Source organism: Mandrillus leucophaeus, unplaced genomic scaffold (assembly GCF_000951045.1).
Source record: "Mandrillus leucophaeus isolate KB7577 unplaced genomic scaffold, Mleu.le_1.0 Scaffold665, whole genome shotgun sequence".
Lineage (NCBI taxonomy): Eukaryota > Metazoa > Chordata > Mammalia > Primates > Cercopithecidae > Mandrillus > Mandrillus leucophaeus.
In genome coordinates this window covers 491382-518544 of record NW_012107197.1, presented here as the reverse complement: position 1 = coordinate 518544, position 27163 = coordinate 491382, and the positions used below count along the sequence as shown (strand labels likewise).

At 41.8% G+C, this 27163-nt stretch overlaps 1 protein-coding gene across 3 annotated transcripts in view; it reads right to left on the bottom strand.

Moving 5' to 3' along the window:
• MED27 (mediator complex subunit 27) overlaps positions 1-27163 on the bottom strand; it is a 221732-nt gene that overhangs the window by 70272 nt on the left and 124297 nt on the right. For all 3 annotated transcript variants that reach the window (XM_012001586.1, XM_012001585.1, XM_012001587.1), the window contains exon 4: positions 9589-9682. In XM_012001586.1, coding sequence (XP_011856976.1) covers positions 9589-9682 — 94 coding nt within the window. The remainder of the gene's footprint in view (positions 1-9588; positions 9683-27163) is intronic.

Sequence of the window (27163 nt, the reverse complement as noted above, 5' to 3'; positions counted from 1 at the left end):
TGAGGCCCCCATTCTAGGCCCTAGCTCCCAAATGAAATTTCTCAACACCTTGGGCCAGAAGGGAACTTGTTGCCTTGAAGGGAAGGACCTAGTCCTGGCAGGATCCATCACCTGCTGGCTAAAGAGCCCCTGGGCCCTGAATAACCAACAGTGACACCCAGGTGGTATGCCATGGGCCTTGGTGAGACTCTGAGATGTGCTGACTTCGAGAGAGATCCAGCACATTCCCAGCCATGGTGGCTCTGGGGAGAGGCTCCTTCTGCTGGAGAAAAGCAGAGGGAAAAGTAAAGGGGACTTTGCCTTCCCCCTTAGGTACCAGCTTGGCTACAGGAGGGTAGAGCACCAAATGGGCTCTCGGGGTTCCTGAGTCCAGGCCTAGGCTGTTAGATGGCATTTCTGGACCTGCTCTGGCAGAGGGGAGTCCACTGCCCTGAAGGGTGAGTCTCAGGCACGGCAGCATTTGCCATGCCTTTATGGTGAGTGTAAATTAGTACAACCACTATGGACTCTCCACTGACTGAAGAGCCCCTGGGCTTTCAGTGAATGTTGGCAGTGGCCTGGCAGAACGCCCCATTGGTGGTGGACCAGTGGTGGTGGTGGTCACTGGGAGAGGCTCTCCTGCCTGTGGAAAGGGGAGGGAAGAGTGGGAAGGACTTTTCTTGTGGTTTGAGGGCCAGCTCAGCTGCAGCAGAAGAGAGTACCAGCTAGATTTCTAAGGTTTTTGACTCCCATCCCTGGCTCGCAGACAGCATCTTTGAACCCACCTGGGACCTAGGGGAACTTGCCGCCCTGAAGGGAACGACACAAACCTGGCTGGCTTCCTCATCTGTTGACTGTAGAGTCCTAGCACCTTGAGTGAACATAGGCGTAGTAGTTACAGCGAGCCTTAGGCAAGACCAGTGCTGCGCTGGCCTCAAGTCTGACCCAGCACAGTCTCAGCGGTGGCCACAGCGGTGTTTGCATCACCTCATCTCCAGCTCCAGGTGGCTTAGCACAGAGAGAGAAAGGCTTCCTTTGTTTGGGAGAAAGTAAGGGAAGAGAACCGAGTCTCTGCCTGGTAATCCAGATCTAAAAAATAGCCTTAAAGGGCAAATCTAAGTGTCTTAAAGAGGAGGTAGAGAAAAAAGACAGGGGTAGAAAGTTTATTCCAAGGGTTAACATCAGATCACTGTCCAAAACTAGAGAAAGATAACAACATTCAAGTACAAGAAGATTATAGAACACCAAGCAGTTTTTACCTGAAATAGACTACCTCAAGGCATTTAATAATCAAATTCTCAAAGGTCAGGGATAAAGACAGGATCCTAAAAGGAGCAAAGCAACAGAAAAGAAGTAACATAGAGTAGAGCTCCAATCTGTCTGGCAGCAGACCTCTCAGTGGAAACCTTACAGGCCAGGAGAGAGTGGCATGGCATATTTAAAGTGCTGATGGGAAAAAACTTTTACCCTAGAATAGTATATCCTGTGAAAATATCCTTCAAGCATGAAGGAGAAATAAAGACTTTTTCAGATAAACCTTGTCTCTACCAAAAATACAAAAACTTAGCTGGGTGTGGTGGTGCGGATCTGTGGTCCCAGCTACTTGGGAGGTTGAGGAGGGAGGATTACTTGGGCTCACGGGGTGAAGGCTGCTGTGAGCCAAGATTGTGCCACTGCACTCCAGTCTGGGTGACAGAGTGAGACCTTATCTCTGAAATAAATAAATAAAATAAAATATAAATGAATGAATAAATAAAACAACAGGTTATAAGACAGTATTTGCAAACTTCATGGTAGCCTTAAATTAGAAAATATACAATAGATACACAAAAAATAAACAGCAAGAAATTAAATCATAGCACCAGAGAAAATCACCTTCACTAAAAGGAACAAAAGAAGGAAGGAAAAAAGGAAGGAAGACCTCAAAACAACCAGAAAACAACAAAATGGAAGAAGTAAATCCTTACTTATCAACAATAACATCGAATATAAGTGAACTAAACTCTCCAATCAAAAGACACAGAGTAGCTGAATAGACAAAAAAGCAAGACCCATTGATCTGTTGCCTACAAAAACAGCCTTCACCTATAAAGATATACATAGACTGAAAATAAAAGGATGGAAAAAGATATTCCATGCCAACGGAAACCAAAAGAGAGCAGGAGTGGCTATACTTATATCAGACAACATAGATTTCAGGACAAAAACTGTAAAAAGAGACAAAGAAGGTCATCATACAATGCTAAAGGGGTCAATTCAGCATGAGGATATCACAATTGTAAATATATATGCAACCAACAATGGAACACCCAGATACACAAAGGAAATATCATTAGCACTAAAGAGAGACAGGCCACAATACAATAATTTAACACCTCACTTTCAGAACTGGACAGATCTTCCAGACAGAAAACCAACAAAGAAACATCAGACCTAACCTGAACTACAGAACAGATGGACATAATAGATATTTACAGAACATTTCATCCAATGACTGCAGAACACATTCTTCTCCTCAGCATACAGATCACTCTCAAGGGTAAGACTACATGGACCACTCTCAAGGACAGACCGTAGGTTAGGTCACAAAACAAGTCTGAAAACATTAAAAAAAACAAAAACAAAAAACTGAAAGAATATCAAGTATCTTCTCTGACCACACTGGAATAAAATTAGAAATCAATAACGTGGGGAATTTTGGAAACTATACAAACACATGGAAATTCAACAATATGCTCCTGAATGACCAGTGGGTCAATTAAGAGATTAAGAAGGAAACTGAAAAGTTTCTTGAAATAAATGATAATGGAAACACAAAATAAAATTGGCAAACCTTTAGCCAGACTGACTAGGAAAAAAAAAAAAGAGAGAGAGAGAGAAGATACAAATAAAATAAGAGATGAAAAAGGAGACATTACAACTGATACCACGGAAATTAAAAGGATCATTAGTAGCTACTATGAGCAACTACATGCCAATAAATTGGAAAACCTCGAGGAAATGGATAAATTCATAGACACATACAACCTACCGAGATTGAATCATAAGGAAATCTAAAACCTGAACAGACCAATACCAAGTAATGACATTGACGCAGTAATAAAAAAGTCTCCCAGTAAAGAACAGTCCACGATCCAATGACTTCACTGCTGAATTCTACCAAACATTTAAAGAAGAATTAATACCAATCCGACTCAAAGTATTCCAAAAAACAGAAGAGGAAGGAATACTTCCAAACTCAGTTTATGAGGCCAGTATTACCCTGATACCAAAACCAAAGACACAACAAAAAAAATAAAACTATAGGCCAATATTTCTGATGATTATTGATGCAAAAATCCTCAACCAAATACTATCAAACTGAATTCAACAACACATTAAAAAGATCATTCATCATGACGAAGTGGGATTTATTCCAGGGATGTAAAGATGGTTCAACATATGCAAATCAGTTAATGTGAAACATCACATCAACAGAATGAAGGACAAAAACCATGTGATCATTTCAATTGATATTGAAAAACATTTGATACAAACCAACATCACTTTATTATAAAAACCTTCAAAAATCTGAGTATGGAAGGAACATACTTCAACATAATAAAAGCCATATATGACAGACTTACAGTTAGTATCATACTGAATGCGGAAAAACTGAAAGCCTTTCCTCTACGATTTAGAATTTGACAAGGATGCCCACTTGCATCACTGTTATTTAACATAAGTCCTAGCTAGAGCAATCAGACAAGAGAAAAAAATAGAGGGCATCCAAATTGGAAAGGAAAAGGGTCAAATTATCCTTGTTAGCAGATGATATGATCTTATATTTGGAAAAACCTAGACTCTGCCAAAAAACCATTAGAACTGAGAAACAAATTCAGTAAAGTTGAAGGATACAAAATATACAGAAATCAGCAGCATTTCTATAAGCTAAGAGTGAACAGTCTGAAAAAGAAATAAAAAAGTAATCTGATTTAACAATAGCTACACATAAAATTAAATACCTAGGAATCAACCAAAGAAGAAAAATATCTCTACAATGAAAACTATAAAACACTGATAAAAGACATTGGAGAAGACACAAAAAGATGGAAAGATATCCCATGTTCATAGGTTGGAAGAAACAATATTGTTAAAATGTGCATACTACCCAAAGCAATACACATTCAATATAAGCCTTATCTAAATACCAATGATATTTTTCACAGAAATAGAAAAAAAAAACCCCTAAAATTTATATGGAACCACAAAAGATCCAGAATAGCAAAAGCTACCCTGAGCAGAACAAAACTGGAGGAATCACATTACCTGACTTCAAATTATATTACAGAGCTATAATAACCAAACAGCATGGTACTGGCATAAAGACACATAGATCAATGGAAGACACTAGAGAGCCTAGAAACAAATCCATACACCCACAGTGAACTCATTTTTGACAAAGGTGCCAAGAACATACATTGGGGAAAAGATGTCCCTTTAATAAATGTTGCTGGGAAAACTTAATTTCCATATGCAGAAGAATGAAACTAGACCCCTATCTCTCACCATACATAAAAATCAAATACAAATGGATTAAAGACTTAAATCTAAGACCTCAAACTATGAACCTATTACAAGAAAATGCTGGGGAAACTCTCCAGGACATTGGTCTGAGCAAAAATGTCTTGAGTAATATCCCATAAACATAGGCAACCAAAGCAAAAATGGATAAATGGGATCACATCAAGTTAAAAAGCTTCTGTACAGCAAAGGAAACAATCAACAAAGTGAAGAGACAGTCCGTAGACTGGATCTGCAATATTACGAAATTTGCAAACTACCCATCTGACAAAGGATTAATAGCCAGGATATATAAGGAGCTTGAACTCTACAGGAAAAAAAATCTAATGATCCGATTAAAAAATAGGCAAAAGATCTGAATAGATATTTCTCAAAAGAAGACATACAAAACGGCAAAAACCCAGTTACAATAGCTTTTATCCAAAGACAGGCAATAACAAATGCTGGCGAGGATGTGGAGAGAAGAGAACCCTTGTGTACTGTTGGTGGGAATGTAAATTAGTACAACCACTATGGAGAACAGTTTTGAGGTTCCTCAGAAAACCTAAAAATAGAGCTACCATATGACCCAGCAATCCTACTGCTGCATATATATCCAAAAGAAAGGAAACCAGTATATCGAAGAGATAGCTGCACCCCCATGTTTGTTGTAGCACTGTTCACAACAGCCAAAATTTGGAAACAACCTAAGTGTCCATCAAGAGATGAGTGGATAAAGAAAATGTGGTACACATACACAACGGAGTACTATTCAGCCATAAAAAAGTACGAGATCCTGTCATTTGCAACAACATGGGTGGAAATGAAGATTGTTAAGTTACGTGAAATAAGCCAGGCACAGAAAGACAAACTTTATTATGGTCTCATTTATTTGTGGGAGGTAAAAATTAAAGTAATTGAACTCCTGGAGATAGAAGGATGGTTACCAGGAGCTGAGAGGGATAGTTGGGGTGGGAGTATGGGGGCAGGATAGTGGGGATGTTTAACAGGTACAAAAAGTAGTTAGCAAAAATAAGTAAGCCTTAGTATTTCATAGCACACCAGGGTGACTACAATCAATAACAATTTAATTGTACATTTAAAAATAACTAAAAGAGTATAACTGGATAACTTAACAAAACAAAGAATAAATGCTTGAGAGGATGGATATCCATTTACCAGGATGTGATGATTACGCATCACAGGCCTGTATCAAAGTGTCTCATGTACCCCATAAATATATACACCTACTGTGTACCCACAAAAATTAAAATAAAAACTTTCAAAAAAAAGTATCCTGGTATATGCAAGAGAATGCTCATGCCAACATTAGTTGTAAAGCAAAATTGTAAACAACCCCAATGTGCCTTGGCAAGAGAAAGGATAAAGTGTGGACAGTCACAGGATGGTCATTAGATGACAATGATCAAACTGCAAGATAGACCACCATCAGGGATACAGCTCAGAAACAATATACATAGTATGACACTATTTTTACACAGCTCAAAACTCAAGGAGGCATTATTTAGCGATACAGGCACATGTGGCGAACTGCATTTTAAAAATGAGAAGGGGGTGCCTCTCAGAGTGGAGATGACCATGGGTCAGGAGGCAGGGATTAGGGAGGAGTCATATTGGTTATGTTCTATTTCTCAAATTGAGTGATGAGCTCATGGGTTTATCTAAGCTTTATAATTTACATATACATTACATATATTCTTTAGTATATATCAAATTACATAATTTAAAATTTTTAAGAAAAAACTGGCCAAGTACAGTGGCTTATATCTGTAATCCCAGCACTTTGGGAGGCTGAGGCAGACATATCACTTGAGCTGAGGAGTTCGAGACAAGCCTGCCATCTCTACAAAAAATGCAAAAATTAGCCAGGCATGGTGGCACACACCTGTGGTCCCAGCTATTCAGGAGGCTGAGGTGGGAGGATTGCTTGAGCCCAGGCGGTTGAGGCTGCAATGAGCTGTGATCACGCCACTGCACTCCAGCCTGGGTGACAAAGTGAGAATCTGTCTCAAAAACAAAAAACAAACAAACAAACAAACAAAAACAAACAAACAAACAAAAACAACGAAAAAGGAAAAGAAAAAATCAGCCTGGTGCCTGGTAGTCCAAATCTTACTTGCCACCAGCATGAACTGTCCTCAGAGACAAGAGAAGGATAGGGATAGCATCCTGGAGGCTTGGGGAGATAGGGATAGGTGTTCTGACTGCATAAGCCCAGGAAACAACTTCCTCCAGTTCCTACTTGTCAAATGAGCACAGTTGGTGCTACCCTACCTCGAGGGCCACAGTGGGGATCAGATGAGACAAGTGCTGCGTAAGCCACAAGCCTCTGTCCACACAGACGTTCACTGTGTCATACAGACGGCTGGTTCCTCTAGGGAATTACTTCCCCTCCACTCCTTGCAGTTCTGTGGGGCTGCCAAGCCTGACTTCCCCATCCTCGGGGCTCAGGGCAAAGAGCAACGGCAGGCTAGGCCAGCAGGAGTGTTCTTCCCAGACTATATGCACAGGGATGGAAGGCAGTTTGTATGGAATCATTTGGGCCATGGGGCCCCCTAGAAAACATTGTCCTGATCTTGTTCCTGACATGCCTGGAGCTACTCTGGTTTTTGTCCTGCCTGGCAGGTCAGTTTCATCACTGAGTCTCATGCACCTGGCACCATCAAACAGCAAAACCCAAACCAACTCTTTCCTTATGTGAGTCAATCAGTTGCTGTTGACCGCATTCAAGGAAGCCCAGCCAATTCCGGAGGAAATGCCATTTTATGTCAAAAGCACAGGCGCAGTTCGGACATTCGCCAAGGGAGGTAAAGGAAGGCGTCGGCTGAGACTGCTCAAGTGCACCCTGCTTCAAAGGTCTCCTAACTGGTCTTTCCCCATCAGTCTCACTTGCCCCCAGCGCCTTCCGGAATACACTGCATTCCCGGTTAATTCAATTTATTCCAGGTTCATCTCCAGAAAACACTTTCAACTCTTGCCTACACCTCCTGCCTACAGTCTAGGCCCCAAAACTTTACCAGTGAAGTCCAGGGAACAGGTGACTAGCAGTAGGTAGTGGGGGAGGTGGCATCTGTTGGTCCTGCTCCCCCTCCAGGTAGGAATTCCCGTCACCCACCTCATGATGGATGTGGGAGGAGTGAATAGCCTAGAGATTTGCCATCTCATAAAATTCCAACTTCTAATAGTAAACGCCAAACGCAGGCATTATGTTAAAAGTACGATTAACCCCGTGGCAATCTGATTCTGAATCAGATCACCTACCACTGTTGCTGTAAGTAAGCACCAGCTTCTGTGAGTTCCTGTGTCGCTGAAGAAAGATAACAAGTAGGCACCTAGATGCACATGTCTGAATTAGCGGGGGTGGATGGGTGTTGGTGGTAGTAAATAAACCGGGGATGTGAAACGTGATTCTTGCCTTGAATTGAGTCCCTAAACTCTCTCATCAGTCTATTAGGACAGAAGCTCCATGGGAAAGCAGGCGAGGTCGACCGTCACTGTGAAATACATGCCTGCCTTCTCAGGTGGAAGCAACTCATCTGTGTAGCCTGTTTGCCTGGAATCTTGTTCCCTCTGTTCATTCCCTTCAATGCCAAATCCCACCCTCATCATGAAATGGGAGCTCAATGACCCAGAAATAATTTGAACAAACCAATTTCACTGAGGATGCATTCATTCATTTCTATCTTCATTAACTCTTTGGGACCCTGTCAGGTATGCTGAGAGTAGGATTTATGTTTCAACTGCTGGGTCTGGGGTATCTTAAAATCTGGGCAATTTGTACATTTAACTGAGAGAGACTTTTTTTTTTTGGAGACAGAGTCTCGCTCTTTTGCCTAGGCTGGAGTAAAATGGCATGATCTCAGCTCACTGCAACCTCTGGAAGCAGAAGATATTTTGTGTTCTGTAGACAGATACATTCTATGTGAAGAAAACTGTTTCCCTTTTCTATGAAAAAAAAAACCATAGCATTATCTCCTTTTCTTTATGTTTTAACTGAAAGAAATTTTTTAAGTAGCATGTTATCCAGGTGGATGTCACTAATTTTTTTTCCCCACAAATGAAGTAACAAACATTTAACAAGCCCAGATCTTTTCCTGTCTTAAGACCAAAACACACATGCACATACAATGTTCCCCTAAGATGAATGGGCTGGAGTAAATAGTAACTCATCCTGGGTGACTGGCTATTTATAAGATTTCACACAAGTAAAATGCTAAAATATAGGGAGTTCGCACTAGGCTCCAAAGCAGCAACAGCAGAATAGATGGAAAAAATACCCAGTCCTGAACCTTACCTCCCTGACACCCATTGAAACCATCATTCTTATTCAATAAACTCTGCTTTTTTATAAAATGTGGTAGTTCCTCAAAAATCTGTGTTCAGGGAAGTATTCTTCAAGCACATACAAGTGTTATTATACAGACCACTAGAAAAGCTTCTCATCATTGAGGTCTCTATGACTTCCTAATTAATAATATAATCTGGCATTTCTATCCCACTGTATTTCCAAAACACACCTGTCTTTGGTGAATTCATGCAAATACAAACATCCACCAGGAGATTATGAGGTGATGTGTTCAGCGCAAACCATAATCAGAAACGGCAAAACCAGAAGTCATCAGTCACAAGCCTCAGAACACTCTCTTCAAATACATAATATTCTGGTTTTGTATTAAGAGAGCGTTTTCTTTAGCAGGATCCAACAGTTGAGCATCACTATTGTCTACTATACTTCTTTGGGGAAGATAGAAAACAGATTCACCAAAACATTGGGAGGTTGCATGAAGTGACTTAAGGTAAAATGGTCTTACAGTGTCTTTCCTCTCTGGTTAATTCTTACATGGGATCTGCAATTTTGTTCAAAAGCAAGGTTTCAATGTGCAGAATTATTAACCTACAGAATGCCAGTAAAGGAAATATGTTATTCACCATCAAATTGGAATTTAATCCCCATTCTATAGATCCTACAACACAGGACCAGAGAGTTAACTGAGAAGTCCATTTTTTTTCCCCAACATCCCTACAAATCAGTCAAGCTGATCTTACCAGAAGCATTGCTGATGTTCCATTGGGTCTGGATAAGTGGATGGACATTTCAGGAAACATCCTGTCAATGCGGTTGATCACATCATCAACATATCTAAGTGGGAAAAAAATAAACATGTGTGAACTACGACTCCAGTTAAGAACTACAGATTAATAGTATTCGAAAGACATTGCTTTTAAATGTAATTTTAAATCAATATAACACATTTTTAAGAAGGCAAATAGGATTAGGAACCTTTTTGTCTTTACCTCTGTATGTCCAGATAATATATTTTTAATGCTAGTTCTTGATTTTTCATTTTAAGGCACGACTATTAATTTTCTTCCATAGGAGGTCAGAATTTAGCTGTGTCACCTGCTGGGTCACTGGGCTCCAACAACACGGCCCCCTCCCTTTGTCCTTCCAGTCCAGGATGGCAGCAGTGTCCTGCTGTTGCGCACCTCTGGGCTGTCTCACTGCCTCATCAGGCTTCTCCTCTGAATCACTGGAATAACCAATTCCCGGGATTAAATTCCTTCTTTTTTCTTTTTTTTTTTTGGACAAAACTTGTGTGACAATTGCTGTGTCACCCAGGCTGGAGTGCAGTGGCGCGATCTCGGCTTACTGCAACCTCCGCCTCCCGGGTTCAAACGATTCTCCTGCTTCAGCCTCCCAAGTAGCTGGGACTACAGGCACACGCCACCACGCCTGGCTAATTTTTGTATTTTTAGTAGAGATGGGGTGTCACCATATTGGCCAGGCTGGTCTCAATCTCCTGACATTGTGATCTGCCCGCCTCGGCCTCCCAAAGTGCTGGAATTACAAGCGTGAGCCACCAAGCCCGGCCAATTCCTTCTGTTTTTAAATACCTGAAGTCATTCCTGATCTCCTGGTTGTGCTCTGATTCAAGTTATATCACAATTTTTACTTAAATCAGTAGTCTGTGATTATATTCTAAAATCTCTGCATATATTTTTAATAGCTGAGCTACATAGTAGCTCATGACTACATTTATTTACTTATACAGCTTTCTGTTTTCTTGCATTTCTATTTTGCCTTTCCTTTTTTTCTTTTTTTGAGACTGAGTCCTGCTCTATTGCCCAGACTGGAGTGCAGTGGTGCTATCTCAGCTCACTGCAACCTCCGCCTCCCAGGTTCAAGCGATTCTCGTGCCTCAGCCTTCCAAGTAGCTGGGATTACAGGCGCCCACCACCACTTCTGGCTAATTTTTGTATTTTTAGTAGAGATGGGGTTTCACCATGCTGGCCAGGCTGGTCTCAAACTCCTGACCTCAAGTGATTCGCCTGCCTCAGTCTCCCAAAGTGCTGGGATTACAGGCGAGAGCCACTGCAGCCAGCCCTGTTTTGCCTTTTCATTTGATTAGTTTTCTATGTATCTGTTACAGTTTTATTCCCAAACTCTCTACCTGACTCTTACTCCAAACATATCAGGCAAGCTTTCAGCTTCATGTTTTCCTTGGAGATATCCCACCAAAAGGGAATCCTCTGTTCTTACAGCCCAGATGAAACCTGTATCTCTTAAGGTTTAATAATAATTGAGGTCAGTGACATTAAGGACTGAGCATGAGAACTGGCACATATAAAGGACTCAAAAATTGTAAGTGCCCTGTTGGGTAGTTCTACCACTTACACCATGGGCCAATTCTGTAAAAATGCCCTCTCTTACAGGGATAAATTCTTCCCTACAGTGGTAGCGCATTGTGAAGACATCAGCCCATAGCACCGAGTAGGGTCTGGCTCAGGTCCTTTGAGAACAAAATCATACAAGAATTTGTGTTCACCATCCAATCACACTGGACACAAAGAGGATGTATAATATAATAGCTGACATGTAAAACTATCTATTAAGGATTTTACATTGGATTTCATATCCATTGGCTACGACAAATTAAATTACATGTCCATTGAGTCAGGGACCTATAAAAGGTGTATTCTCTTGGGGTAAGAGGGAGATTAGTTCTCTGTTCACAACATGAAAAGATTTTAGTTTGAACCTGGGGCTCATGAGAGATAGCAGAAAACATAACGCCATTTGTTAAAAAGCGAACATCGCATGCCAGCTCTGAAAGTCAGAAAGCGACCCTACCTATTCTCTAAGGAAAGCCTATCAGGTTTTCCTTAGAGAATGTGATGTCGAGTTTTAAAGCTTTCAGCTGAAGAAGGAAGGGGAAAAATTAGAGAGGGCCCAGCGGTAAACAACGACAACAGTAAGCAGACTACAGCAGAGATGAGCGAGAAGGCATGGAGGTGCACTGAAGGGTATTTGCTTCTGGAGAAAAGAAGGCCGAGGGAGACTTTGATATTCTTCAAGTACATGAATGGCTTTTATGAACTCAGTACCAAACAGCATCTCCCATCTCTTAAAAGCACCATACTGTGAGGATATGGCACCAAAAAGTGAACTTGCTCAGAAAGAATGAGAGCATTCTTAAAGGCAAGGCCCCATTCTGCCGAATTTTTTTTTTTTTTTTTTGAGATGGAGTCTCCCTCTGTTACCCAGGCTGCAGTGCAGTGGCACAATCTCAGCTCACTGCAAGCTCCACCTCCCGGATTTACGCCATTCTCCTGCCTCAGTCTCCCGAGTAGCTGGGACTACAGGTGTCCACCACCACGCCTGGCTAATTTTTTGTATTTTTAGTAGAGACGGGGTTTCACTGTGTTAGCCAGGATGGTCTCGGTCTCCTGACCTCGTGATCTGCCCGCCTCGGCCTCCCAAAGTGCTGGGATTACAGGCGTGAGCCACCGTGCCCGGCCTCTGCTGATTTTTTAATGGTTTAATAAACAGTCTTTCCTGGATGGCTAAGACACAGGCTGACCACACATCATGTCCCGTGGTTCCTTCTAGATTTATAGCATCATGACACACAACCTTGGATCTAAGCTTAAATGCTACAAAAGGGGTGAGAAGTGAAGAGAAGAGGAAACGAACTCATTTTTCATCATTGCCTGACGTTTGTTGAAATGGTGAAGGCACATGACAAAAACGTCATGCCCAAAGTTTATACCAGGTCATTGGAAACATTCCTGCATGTATATACTTCTTTTCTAAATCTATACGTGTGGTTTAAACCCAGTTTCTTCCGACTCAGCAGGAAGCAAACATCCACTGTCCTGCGTGAATGGAGGTCATTGCTAAGTATATGCTAATGGGGAGGAGGATAGGCGATGTCTTCCGAACTGATCCTCAATCAATAGCCATCATAGCTCTGGACAGCAGAAAGCAGATGAATATGCAGATCTTCAGCACAAAGGTAACATCATAATTTGCTTTCCCTTGTACCTTTCACCTTGAAGGCATCAAGATGCATTCTGGAAAACTAGTTTCCTTAGGAGGCTAGAAAAATAAAGAAATGAGGTGGGTTAAGTGATGATCCCGGGTCAAGCAAAAAGCCAGAAACCAAGCTCAGTGTGTAGATTTCTAGAATTCCATGCCAACTACCTAACTTTGCTTGCTTTTAGTAAGGGCCAGAGTTCTAAATGGGCAAACAAAGGTTCCTGGCCATTTTTGATTCCTTTATTGATGAGATTTTTACCTCTAAGAAAAGGCAATGGCAAAAGAAAAATAAGTTCCTAGGGAAAATATCTGCTGTTGGCGCGGGTAAGTGAAGAGATCCAGGTGGGTTTCGTTGTTCTTGTCTTGTTGTTTCTTCCCCAACCCGTGACCTTAGACAAAGCTCAGCAAACTCAAAGACTGTAGGAAGCAAAACTGCATTTTTAGGAGATTGTTTTCCATTCACATGTCTAACACAAAGGAGATGCAAATTTTTTTTCTACAGGTGACATTATGTATTTGCCAAAAAGGGAAAGAGAGAAAGTCAGCTGCATCTTTAGCTGAGGAAAACAATGTCTAAATTCACGAGGCAAAAATCAAAACACTTCATTTTCAAACAGACCCAACCTTCGAAACACAAATCAACCACTAGTGACTTGACAGAAATAAGGAAAGCTTGGAGGCTCAAATTAAAAATCTGGAGACAAAAATGACACTCTTTTTTTCGCTGAGAGAGGGAGTGTTGATACGGGAGGTGGTCTCTGGCAGTACTCTCCGAGCGTTGCCTCCTGAGACAGTGAGCACTGCTAGCGTCTGCAGCGGGCTCTGCAGTGCGGCGCCCCACTTTGAGAGCAGGGCTAAGGACAGGTAGGAACAGCGTGCTCCCCTCCTACACTTCCACCATATGTTACACTCTGTTCTGTGGCAGAATCAAATTACTTTAATTTTTACCTTTGGAATATAGGCAAACAAGCAGTAACACAGCAGTGGTGACTAGTTTACACTTGAGCAGACGCGGCGCGGAAAGACATTAATTTAGTGCCAAATTGAGCAGTGAGTCACAATTTGCACATATCTGTCAACCTGTTAACAGGGTAATAACTTGGAAAGACTGCTGTTCCTATTTACATTACAGAAGCCTTTCGAAAATGGAGAGCTGCTTGGTTCTCCTTCTTGAAGTATTTGGTCAATGAGCTGGCTTGATGGTCCAAGAACTGGGCTAGAAACACAAACTTCTAGAAATTACAGATTCAAATCAAGGTATGATCCATAACTTCAGTATGTTCAGATAGAAAACGAACTTTTAAACAACCAGAGCATTCTGTTTCCCTGTCCTTTGCCTTAGCTGCGGTCAGACTCTCAACGGTTTCCAATCCATTTTTTCCCAGCCCAACCCAACCATCTCTTCCTAAAGGACAGCTTCAGTCTCAACTGCCTCAACATCTCCACTGCATCAGAAACAATCCAACCATTCTCAAATGGCTAAAATGGATTTCAAGAGCCCTATACTTTTGTTCACTTCTAATTTTCTTCAAGTAGCCCAGCTTGCTCCTTTCAATGGCCTTAGTCTGAGAACTAAAGAACACCAGGACCTCAGAGGTCCTCTCATCCACTGTCCCCAACAATTTAGGGTTTTAACAGCATCTCCAACAGGCGGTCTGCATAAATATCCCCCATCACCACCTCATGAGGCAACCCCTTGCATTGTTTGACGTCTGATTGTTTCAAATCCACTTACTAGTATCTGCACCCAATCATCCTACTTTAGCCTTTAGAATGGCACACAAATATTTCCTCCAAAACCTAAAGGCTTTCTGGGGTCCATGAATGGACTTTATAAAAGACTGTTGGGTTTTCTGATTTCTTTCATCAGCGGTTTTTAGTCTTTTTTTTTTGAGACGGAGTCTCGCTCTGTCACCCAGGCTGGAATGCAGTGGCACGATCTCAGCTCACTGCAACCTCTGCCTTCTGCGTTCAAGTGATTCTCCCTCCTGCCTCAGCCTCGCAAGTAGCTGGGATAACAGGCACCTGCCATCACGCCCGGCTTATTTTTGTATTTTTAGTAGAGACAGGGTTTCACCATGTTGGCCAGGCTGGTCTCCAACTCCTGACCTCAAGTGATCCGCTTGCCTCTGCCTCCCAAAGTGTTGGGATTACAGGTGTGAGCCACTGCGCCTGACTGGTTCTTAGTCTTTCTTGGGTCACAGATCCCTTGAAGAAAGTATGAAAATTAAAACACATGTCTGTACAACATTTTATCTACAAACTTCTGCAGTTCATAGACCTTTAAAGTCCACAAGCATCCCTGTTTTAGCCCTGTTTTGGAACTGGTCCCTGGTTTGCTTTTTTGTTCTTTTCTCAATGGTTAACTTTTGTTTTTCAATAAAGCTATTTTTATTAAAAATATATACATTTATATATTTGTTGCAGCCCAGAAGTGAACATAACTGAAATGGCGTAGGGGGTACAAAGAATCTACTAATTCTTATCGTCTTTAAATCATGTTTCTGTGATAGAGCTGTAGGCTAGTTTTTGTTTATTTTTTAATTGACAAATAAAGATTGTATATATTTATCATGTACAGCCTGTTGTTTTGAAATATGCATATATTGTGGAATGGTTAAATCAAGCTAATCAGCACATACACTGCCTCATATATTTAGCATTTTTTTCATGTGTGTGGTGAGAACACCTAAAATCCACTGTCTTAGCAATTTTCAAGAATATAATACATTGTTATTAACTATAGCTACCGTGTTATACAATAGATCTCTTGAATTTATTCCTCTTACCTAATTGAAATTTTGTATCTTTTGATCAGTATCTCTCCTCAACCCCCACGCTAAGCCCTTGGTAACTACCATTCTACTCTCTACTTCTATGAGTTCAACTTTTTTAGATTCCACATAGAAGCGAGATCGTGGCCAGGTGCGGTGGCTTATGCCTACAATCCCAACACTGGGAGGCCAAGGCAGGAAGATGGCTTGAGCTCAGGAGTTCGAGATCAGCCTGGGCAACATAGCAAGATCCTGTCTCTAAAAAAGATAAAAATAAAAAATAGCTGGGTGTGGTGGTATGTGCCTATAGTCCCAGCTACTTGGGAAGCTGAGATGGGAGGATCGCCTGAGCCCAGGAGTTCAAGGGGGCAGTGAGCGGTGACTGTGCCACTGCATTCCAATCTGGGTGACAAATAAAACCCTACCTCTTAAAAAAAAAAAAGAGAGATCATGTAATATTTGTCTTTCTGTCCCGGGCTTATTTCATTTAACACAATGTCCTCTAGGTTCATCCATGTTATTGTAAACGACAAGATTTCCTTCTTTTTCAGGCTGAATGGTATTCCACTGTGTATATACAACACATTTTCTCTACTCATTCATCCACTAATAGGCAGTTAGGTTGATTCCACATCTTGGCTATTGTGAACAATATTGCAATGAACATAGAGATGTGGATGTCTCTTTGACACACGGACTTCATTCCTATGGACATATACCCAGGAGCGGAATTGCTGGGTCATATGGTAGTTCTAGTTTTAACACTTTGAGGAACCGCCATACTATTTTCCATAATGGCTGTACTAATTTACAGTTCCATCAACACTGTGCGAGGGCTCCCTTTTCTCCACGTTCTTGCCAACACGTATCTTTCGTGTTTGTTTTTAAACACCTGCCTCTGACTGTTACTCATCCTTCCAACAAAATCAAAGACCTACCTCCATGACTTTAGAGGTCATCTGATTGGGGTAACCACTTTTGCCCTCTAAAGCCACATTTCTCATGCTTCACACCCATGTCCTTGTTTGTATAAGCAAAGGGCTTCCTACTTTTTATATCACTGTTAAGGCACAGCTCAGTGGTGAATTAAAATCTCAAGTCCTAGGAGGGCCAAGGGGACCCTTCGCTCCAGCTGCAGTGACTGTTACAGCCTCATCTAGGCTTCCTCCACGTCCCTGAGCAGGCTCACTCTATCTTAGATACCGTGCACACTCTTTCTGGAAGATTCTTCTCACAAGTATTCTCACCCCCGTGCCTGGGTCATTCCTACTCATGCTTCCGTCTTTGAGTTTCATCTTAAATGATGCTTCCTCAGGGAAGTACCGTCTCACACTTCCCTTGGCACCCCATCAGTCAGTGTATCCCATTTTATCTCTTATGATACTTTTCAATTTGCTTTGTGCTCCTGTCCCCTTTGTCATTAAATAATTTTTTGAGTGACTATTTAACACCTAACTCCCCTACAGAATTCTATGGGAACCTATGACTGTCTTCTTTGATGCTGAATCCCAGCATCTTGCCACAGTGCCTAGCACCCACTAAGCATGCCTTAAATATTTCCTGAATGACTAGACTGTACATTAAAAGTAAGCCACATAGACCCAAATTAGGCCATTATAAAACAACTACAATGCAAAGTTCTCTTTAGCAGAGGAAGATGTGAGGTGTCAGGGGTTCATTACTTAGCCATCAAAAGTCACCAACAACAGCAACCAGAGAACTCCACAAAACCAACCTCAAAGAAAGCCGCAGATATCCTTTATAGTCTTCCAGCTTAATATGCAGCTACAGAATCCCTGCATCTGTTTTAGTAGAAGCTCAGTGCCTCTTAGAAGCAAAACCTTCTAAAGAAGCACACTGTTATTGACATGCCAATTTTAAAATGTTGCTTTTAATGAACTAATTAATTCTGCAAAACATTAGTATAAAGATGCATGCTACCAAATTGGGATTACAATACCAAAATGATAACAAAACAGAATGTGGAAGACATTTCTAAAGATATCGCCTTTGCAAAACATTAATTTTTTACTCCACACATTCAAATACATTGCAAAGTATTTGTTATTAAAACCTTAAAATAATTTACTGGACAGATGGCTTAGTTCTCTAAAGACTGACCCCCTCCTCAAAAGGAAAAAAAAAAAAAAACACACACAACAAATCTGGGCCCTAGCCAGTGATCCCATATTAGTGTGATGCTTAGCAGCTCGAGCTGGATTTAAATAGCACTTACCCCACACAATGTGTAAAATACATGCTGTTCATTTTCTCCACCCGTACAAAATCTAAAAGTTAGGAATGCATATATTAATAGACCACCTTTTGGGGAAAAGGGTAATGCCCAGTAGATACCAAGAAGGGAATCATTTGCACGATCTGAAAATGATTTAAGATTTCCCTCCATACCTGTCCGCAGTGATGAGACTGAGACGCCTTTGGCAGTGGGTGGAAACAGACGGGGGCTTGTTTAATTACTTCAGGAGATGAGATTGACTGAAACTACGACTATCGATCTCGAGATGCTGGAGAAAGAGATTGGAAGCTTAGTCCAATTTGCTTACTTCTCAGATTTATAAAATGTTTATATCATGGCTGTGAAAAATTTCTGATTATTTGCTCAAGAAAATCAAAAATACTTTCTAAACTGTGCAACCAGGCCGGGCGCAATGGTTCACGCCTGTAATCCCAGCACTTTGGGAGGCAAAGGCAGGAGGATCACTTGAGGTCAGGAGTTTGAGACCAACATGGCCAATATCGTGAGACCCCGTCTCTACTAAAAATACATAAAAATTAGCAGGACATGGTGGCATGTGCCTGTAATCTCAACTACTCAGGAGGCTGAGGCACGAGAATTGCTTGAACCCAGGAGGCGGAGGTTGCAGTGAGCCAAGATCACACCACTGCACTCCAGCCTGGGCGATAGAGACTCCGTTTCAAAAAAAAAAAAAAACAAACCCAAAAAATAACAACAACCAAACAAACAAAAAACAAAACTGTACAACTAAAAGCAAGACTAGATGTACTGCAGGCAGAAACAAGCACATTAGCTTAGATCTCACTACACACCCTTCTCATCCCAACACAACTGGCTACTTAACCTACTGTGTTGTTCTCTTCCAATGAAAGACACTCAAAAACTTCAAGATCTCTTTATGGCAACTCAACACTTAGGCAGGCAGAGCTGGCAAGATAAGGAAGAGCTGCTTCCTGGGAGGGAAATGGTGACCAAGCAGCAGTAGGTGGGGAGCTTGATCCTGTCTTCTCCTTAGTAGCTCTTGAATTCTGAGCCGCGTGAATATATTACCTGAAGAAATGTAAGAGAATCACCCAGGCAGGCAAACAAAAGCGACCCCTCCATTTCCGGAAGTCGAAAGCAACACGCAAGGGCCCAGCACACACTGAAACGTATGAACCAACCTGCCCACCTTCTTCCTGCTACAGGGTGTCAAGTTGCCCTTTGAGGTCATGGATATGTGATGGACTAGAACACGTGACAAATATCATCATAAAATAGAATTATTCTTACATATGATTTAGCCTGATTTAGAGAAGAATTGTTTACTAGTCCTACAGTATCTATTAATAAATATTTTTGAGTGCCTACTCCTCAACAACAACTGTGTTCTAGGAATGATACTAAGTACTAAGGATAGAAAACAATTACGGCAGCTGGTTCACAGCAGGCCTTGTGAGAGGGGAGGATGGCCGGAGCCCGAGCTTGGCCTTCCTGCTAGAGGAGGGCGAGTGCCAGAGCAGGCACTGGTTTCCAGTTTTCAAAGCACTTTTGCACCCTGTGCCTCGCTCGATCTCCCACCAACTCTGGGAAGTAAGCAGGGCAAGCAGAAAACTCCTGTTTTACAAATGACAGAAAAAAGAAGTCCAGGAAGACACTGTGGCTGAGAGGCAGAGCTGAGCCCAGAACCCACGTCCCTGGATTCCCCATTCTAGGGCTTTCTTACACACAGCAGTGTTTTTATCAGGTCTGTGAGGATTCCTTGGAAAAAGCAGGTTTCATTTTTGTCATTCTTCAGGCTTCTCATAAAACAATTGAGAAATCTTTTAGCAGCGTAGTAACAAAATGAAATCAATTGATGGTTTTCTTTCTTCCCAGTCATTTGGTAAATATTCATGCAGTGCCTAAGTGAGCTCAGGGATGCAGTGATGACTAAGGCAGTCTCTGCCTTCATGGGGTTTCCAGTTTCTTCAAGGCAGAAGGCTTGTCTCCAGAGAAACAGGACAACCAGGTGAAACTTCCTCAAGTTCTCCCGCTGGGTTTTTGATTTTGTGACTCTCAATTAATGTGCAAAGTTGGCAGGAAACAGGGAGGAGTGAAACAGTGAATACTTGCTTTGCATTTTATTTCATATTAATAACTAAAAATATTAATATAATTAATAATTTCTAAATTTCTGTTCTTCTTGCATTACAAATTTACTCAGATATCTTGTGGGTCCTGGTTTTTCCTAAAACATTTAAGCAACATATTAAGTTTCGGAAAGAATTTTAATGTCACTCAACATCTACCTGCTCTGCAAGCCCTTACATGTTTACCAGACAGAAAAAAAAAAAAAAAACTCCTAATAATAAAACACCCACGTTGAGCTTTCCAGCAACATCAATTAACGACAGTTATTAAATCAGCCATTTCTGTCAGATCTGGGGAAATGACGCTTGGAGCTCGGATAGGCAGTGAACTGAGATGCAACAATTCACATGGAGTTAAAGCAAAGCAACCTGTGGGCGGCAGACATTCAACCAGGAGCTGGCGAGGGCAGATGATGCCTGCCTTCCCACATTCCAATGGCTTTCCCTCCCGTGCCCAGGTACGGCTGAGGACTGTCACTGTGGCACCTCTTGGCAATGCTCGGATGTGGTGACTGCTTCCAGTTACTCAGTTTGTCGCACAGGTTAGAACCATTATTTCATTTCCACTTGATTTTTTTAATGTCCCTGAGAATGTACACGGTAGATTTCACAAAAAGAAACGCCAAAGAGAATGAACACAATCACTGAACGACTTGTTCTAGCCATCACCATACATTAAAGCAAATGTACACTCAGAGTCAGAAACAGTCAACACATCTGAGGAAACCGCAGAACCCCTCCTGGGACAAACACGCTATTTGTTTGACAGTAAGTTTGATCTTCATTCATCAGACGATCAGCTCCTTGAGGGGAGAGTCTGAGGCTCACGTCTTTAATTCCTGCAGTAATTCTGCACATAATACATACTCAATAAACGTGGTGAATGGGACTGATTTAAGTAGACTGACACAAAGAGAAATAAAGATCCCAGAGTAAACAGAATTTTGTTCTGTAATTGTTTCTCCTACAAGTAGCAAAAATTTCTGAATCATGAAATGTCACCCAACAAAGTGAATAGACACAGTGAAGTTGTGCCCCTCCTCTCCCCCTTACTGACGGCACCACTGTAGCGCAGCTGGGTTATAAAGCGGGACTGAGATGATGACAAATGGAAAGTAACTCAAACAAAAACAGACCTTCCTGGGTGAGGTGCCTTGGCTGGAGCTCCAGGAATTTTTCCCACCTCAGGACTCATCCCCCAACCTCTTAAGTGAATTGCCTTCAGGTGTCTGCTGAACGGAACCTTCAGTAGAGAAGCTTTCTCCAAGGCCCTCAAATACACACCAGCCAAGTGTCATCAATCACGGTATCCTTCCCCTGTTCTTCACAGTACACATCACAGTCTAGCTCACATATCTGGGGGAATGACTGTTTAATGTTTACCTTGCCCACTAGAGTGATAACTCCACAGGGGAAGGCACACGCCATCTTTCTCCCTGCCATCAGCCCCCAGCACACTGTCCAGCACACAGCAGGCTCTCAATAGACAACTGATAAATGAATCATGCACATGGAGTCCTTACAACTATATTTAGCACAACAGAGTCTGAAGCTGGGGCTTAGGAATCACAGGGACCTGGATGTTCAAGTTCTCACAGTGCCCTCATCTTGGACAAGTTACTTTAACCTCTCTAAGCTTTGGCATCCTTATCTGTGAAATAAGGATAACATCACAATCCTATTCACATAATCATTATGAGCAGTAAAGGAGTGAACACAGTACATAAAACACTTAACACAAAATAGACAAATAATGGTATTAGCTGTTCCTTTTATGTGTACAAACACTGTCTTCTTCTGCACGAAAGGTTAGGAGCTTCTGTTTGCATCTACAGAAATACAAAGCCTCAAAAAGTTCATTGCAGCCATGAAAACACCTCGAAGCATGAGCTTTAAAAGTAGGGATGCTTTTTCAGGTTTCTGGTTCGTTTTACTACATCAATGCCTTTCAGTTACTAAGCACAGTTCTTTTCATTATTTTTCTAAGAAGGCCAATGAGAGAGTGGACAGACTGTCCATACTTGGCATGATCCTGAAACGACCTAGTCAGGAAGCGTGCTGGAATAAATGGATCTGGCTTCTAGAATAGGGACTATGCTGGAGAGCTTTCGTTTGTCCCTCTGCCATCCCGCACTGTGCCCCAGGAGGCTGGCCTACACACAGATTACAACAACAAGCCTTTTTGCTCTCTGGCTTCCAGCTGTGTTCTGACCAATACTAGGCACTGGCTGGAGACTCAGAGGGCAGGAGAAGCACGAGGCCAAGGGTCCTTGTCCTTGAGGGCCAGCTGTGACAACTCAGTAACAGCAAAACACCAATGACTCCAATCCCACAGCACGAAAGGTCTGGTTCATTCCACTATTCAGCAGAGGCACCAGCAGCAAAGAGACATGGACTGGGGGGAAGCAGAAGTCACCCATGACCAATGACATCACAGACCTTGTTACTGGTGGCAGCGGGGCAGCAGCAGCTGTTTCATGTTCACTGTTTCTTCACCCCCTGCCCCACTACCTTATGTAAAGAGCACTGGGTGGGAAATGACCAGAGCCTTCACCCTCTCCAGACCCACCCTCTCCGCAGTGGTCTGTGCCCCAAAAAGCTGACCCACGTGGACTGCCTCCATGGGCTCCTTTGCCCTCTGGCTGAGTTTGGCCAAAGGGAGATGTGGAAGGTGGAAAAGCAACGAGGTCAGGGTATTTATCCTGCCTGCAAAGTCCCCAGGAACTGGCTGCATCCCTCATCATAGCTCTGTCAGGATCCCTCTCCACACAGCTCTCTCTCTCACTCTGGGCTCCAGTAACTATGCCCTCCTCTTACCCCTGGGGGAAGGATAGTAACAGCTCCACCCATGGGCACTAGCCCAGGTGCTGCCCTAGTCCCTCATGGGTTCCCTATACCCTGCCCACACCTTTGGAAACAGTCTCTTTATTAAAGTCTCCTCAATCTGGAAATCGTTCCCTTGGACAAATTTCTTCTCAGAACAAAAAGTCCTTCCTAAATAAAACACATGACATTAAAACCAACCCTGCTAGAGTAAGAAACACGACAAATTGAAGACTATTTAAACCAACTGAAGGTAACAGTGATATAAATATTCTAGATTAGTAATGAAACAAAATTTACATGCACTCTGCTTAACTGAACAACATTCATTTAATAATTTTTTCCCCCTGGAGTATTTTAACTGTGGATGTGGCTAGTTTAGAAATTTAACACATCCAAACAGGATAATGGAAGGATTTGCCTCCCTGAGAAACAGGTACCCCAGTCTGGTTTTCTGCTGCCTTTCTTATTTCCTCTTCTTTTTTTTTTTTTTTGAAATGGAGCCTCGCTCTGTCACCCAGGCTGGAGTGCAGTGGCACGATCTCGGTTCACTGCAAGATCTGCCTCCCGGGTTCACACTATTCTCCTGTCTCAGCCTCCTGAGTAGCTGGGACTATAGGTGCCCGCCACCATGCCCAGCTAATTTTTTTGTATTTTTAGTGGAGACGGGGTTTCACCGTGTTAGCCAGGATGGTCTCGATCTCCTGACCTCGTGATCTGCCCGCCTCGGCCTCCCAAAGTGCTGGGATTACAGGTGTGAGCCAACGCGCCTGGCCTTCCCCTTCCTTCTTAAAGTGCCCTGGCACCTCCAAACTGCAGCCACAAAGTAGTCCTTCTGAGGCCACTCCAAAGTTTGCTATTCCCTTTAAGTTTACTGTCAAATTCATATTTGCAGGTGTGAATTTGCACAAACTAACAGTTTCCAAAATGTCATACATATAAAAGTGGTTTTAGGTGATATATGGATGAACATTTTTCATTTCAATATCTGTATATAGAGAACAATATACAACTAGCAAATAAAACCTGTGATTTCATAGATATCATTGCTCAGTCATGGTACCATAGAGGCTAGGCTTTAAAAAATTATACAAATATTATACAAATTATAATTAAAATTATATTATTTAATAATATTTAAAATACGATACGAATAATAGAACAGCTGACCAAAGGTTTTTGGCAAAAATCCTACAGTTGGTTTGCAAATGACTGAGTTTAGAAGCACTATCTTACAGTAAGGCAGGTAATTACACAGCTTCATTCCAAAAAGGTTTTGCCTTGTTCGTAAATTGTGGGGTTTTTTTCTCCCCACTCTAAATAAATCTTCACTTTTATATCTTTTTTTTTTTTTTGAGATGGAGTATCTCTCTGTCACCCAGGCTACAGTGCCAGTGGCATGATCTCGGCTCACTGCAACCTCTGCCTCCCAGGTTCAAGCGATTCTTGTGCCTCAGCCTCCTGGGTAGCTAGGATTACAGGCCCCTACCACCACACCTGGTTAATTTTTGACAGGGTTTCGCCATGTTGGCCAGGCTGGTCTCAAACTCCTGACCTCAGGTGATCCGCCCGCCTCAGTCTCCCAAAGTGCTGGGTTTACAGGCGTGAGCCACCGTGCCCAGCCTTTATATCTTTTAAAAAAAGTTTTTATGCATATATTTGGATATATTGAAGGAGGAGAAATGGACAAGCACCCTAGGAGTGGCCAGGGTGTTTAGGTAAGCAGCACCACTAAGCAAGGGCTGCCAGCGATCAATCAGCTGGGAGCTGACCACATTGGGATGTGTGTCTGGGAAAGTGTGATATGAGCACAGGAGAAGGGCCTCCTTGATAGAAAATGTCTTTCCCACAGCCAGCAGCATGCACGCTCAGTGGCTCCAAAGTGTCTTTTGCCCCTTTCAAAGCAGTTAAAAACCACGCCAGAACATACTTCCGTCAGTGCAGCCAAATCTAGGATTCCACCTGAGACAGGTAGATGATGCTTGCAACGCCCTGAACAAACTTCGAGAGGGTGCCCTCTACAGGTGGCCTCATCAAACCATAAACTAGACTCAGCTGTGATCTCCTGCGGCTGAGAAATCTTACGGCAGTCTTTCAAATTCTGGCAGAAATTCTTTTATATTGTACATCAGAGGAGAAATAAAGTGAATCAACTTGACCCCTCTGCTCATTAATGCTACCACTGCCTCTCTGAGTCCTCCTACCTGTTTCTCTCCCATAGCATGCCACCCCAAAGAAACTCCTCTGCGCAGAGAAAGGGGACAACTTCAGGGGTGAATAAAACTCATCATTTATAAGCAAGGAAGGTCATAAGAATTCTTATTTTTCAAAAAAGCTTAGAAGGATGAGTTCATCCAGAAGATATAACAATCCTAAATGTGTATGCTCCTAAAAAATAGTCAATACCACGCCTCTCTCAGTAATTGATAGAACAAGTAGACAGAAAGAAGACTTGAACAGAGTTAACCCAATGACATATATATTCTATATCCTAAAACAGTAGAAGGTACATCCTTTTCATGTGCACTTGGAACATTCACCAAGACAGACCATAAGCTGGGTCTTAAAACAAGTTTCAAAATCATGCAGAGTATGTTCTCTGACCGCAACTGAAGTTAAAAATCAATAACAAAAATATAAAGAGCCCCCACATATTCAGAAATTAAACACACTTTTAAACAACTCATGGGTCAAAGAAGAAATCACAAGGGAAATTAGAGAATACCTTGGGCTGAATGATAAAAATATATTAAAACATGTGGGATGTAGCTAAAACCACGCTCAGAGGGAAATTTATAGTTTTTAAAAGCCTATATAAGAAAAGAAAAAAGACTTAAATATCAAATATCTAAGCTTCCATTAAAAGAAGAAAAAGAAGAGCAAATTAAATCCAAGGTAAATACAAGGAGGCAATGCGTGTAAATCAATGAAAATATAAATATAGAAAAATCAACAATATAAAGACAGATAAATATAGAAAAATCACCAAAACCAAGATCAGGTTATGGAAATAAAAATCAACAAAACTGAGAAGTCGCTAGTTAGACTGATCAGAAAAGGAAAAAGAGTGAAGATAATTTATCAGTACCAGGAATGAATGATGAGACATCATTCAGATTCTAGAGGTATTAGAAGAGAATACTATGAACCGATCTCTTCGACAGCTAGATGAAGTAGATGTCTTTGAAAGATATAAATTATATAACTGACATAAGAAGAAATAAAAATCTAGAAAGCTTTACATCTGTTTTGCTAAAAGTGAATTTGTTATTAAAAATCTTCCCATGAAGAAAACTCCAGACCCACACAGATTCCTCAGTTAAATCTATCAACTATCAAGGGAAGAAACAGTATCAATCATATGGAAATTCAGAAAACAGAGAAAAAATATTTCTCAACTCATTTAATGGGTCAAACATTATCCTGACACTGAAACTAGAGAAAGGCACTACAAAAAAAAGAAAGCTATAGACAATATTCTTCCATGAACAAAGATACAAAATTCCTTAATAAAAATATTAGCAGGCTGGGCGCGGTGGCTCAAGCCTGTAATCCCAGCACTTTGGGAGGCCGAGACGGGTGGATCACGAGGTCAGGAGATCGAGACCATCCTGGCTAACACGGTGAAACCCCGTCTCTACTAAAAAAAAATACAAAAAACTAGCCGGGCGAGGTGGCGGGCACCTGTAGTCCCAGCTACTCGGGAGGCTGAAGCAGGAGAATGGCGTAAACCCAGGAGGCGGAGGCTGCAGTGAGCTGAGATCCGGCCACTGCACTCCAGCCTGGGCCACAGAGCGAGACTCCGTCTCAAAAAAAAACAAAAAACAAAAAAACAATAAAAATATTAGCAAATAGAATCCAGCAATATATATAAAAAAAGATAATATATCACGATCAAGTATATTTCAGAAATGCAAAATTGGAATAACATTCAAAAATCAACCCATGTGGTCTAGCCATACCATGAAATATTACCTGCTAAAGTTATGAACCTTGGGGAAATTAGGCGAAGTCAGAAAAAAATAAATACTGTCTGATTCCACTTTAAGGATATACTTACAGAGGTCAAATCCATAGAGACAGAGAGTAGAACGGCGGCTGCCAGGGGTTGGTGGAGGGGGAATTGGAAGTTACAGTTTAGTGGGTACAGAGTTTTAGTTTCGCAAGACGAAGAGTTTTGACGATGAATGGTGGTGATGGCTGCACAAAAATATGAATGTACTTTGGGAGTACATTGGGAATGTACTTTGGGAGGCCGAGGCGGGCAGATCACCTCAGGTCAGGAGTTTGAGATCAGCCTGTGGCGAAATCCCATCTCCACTAAAAATACAAATAT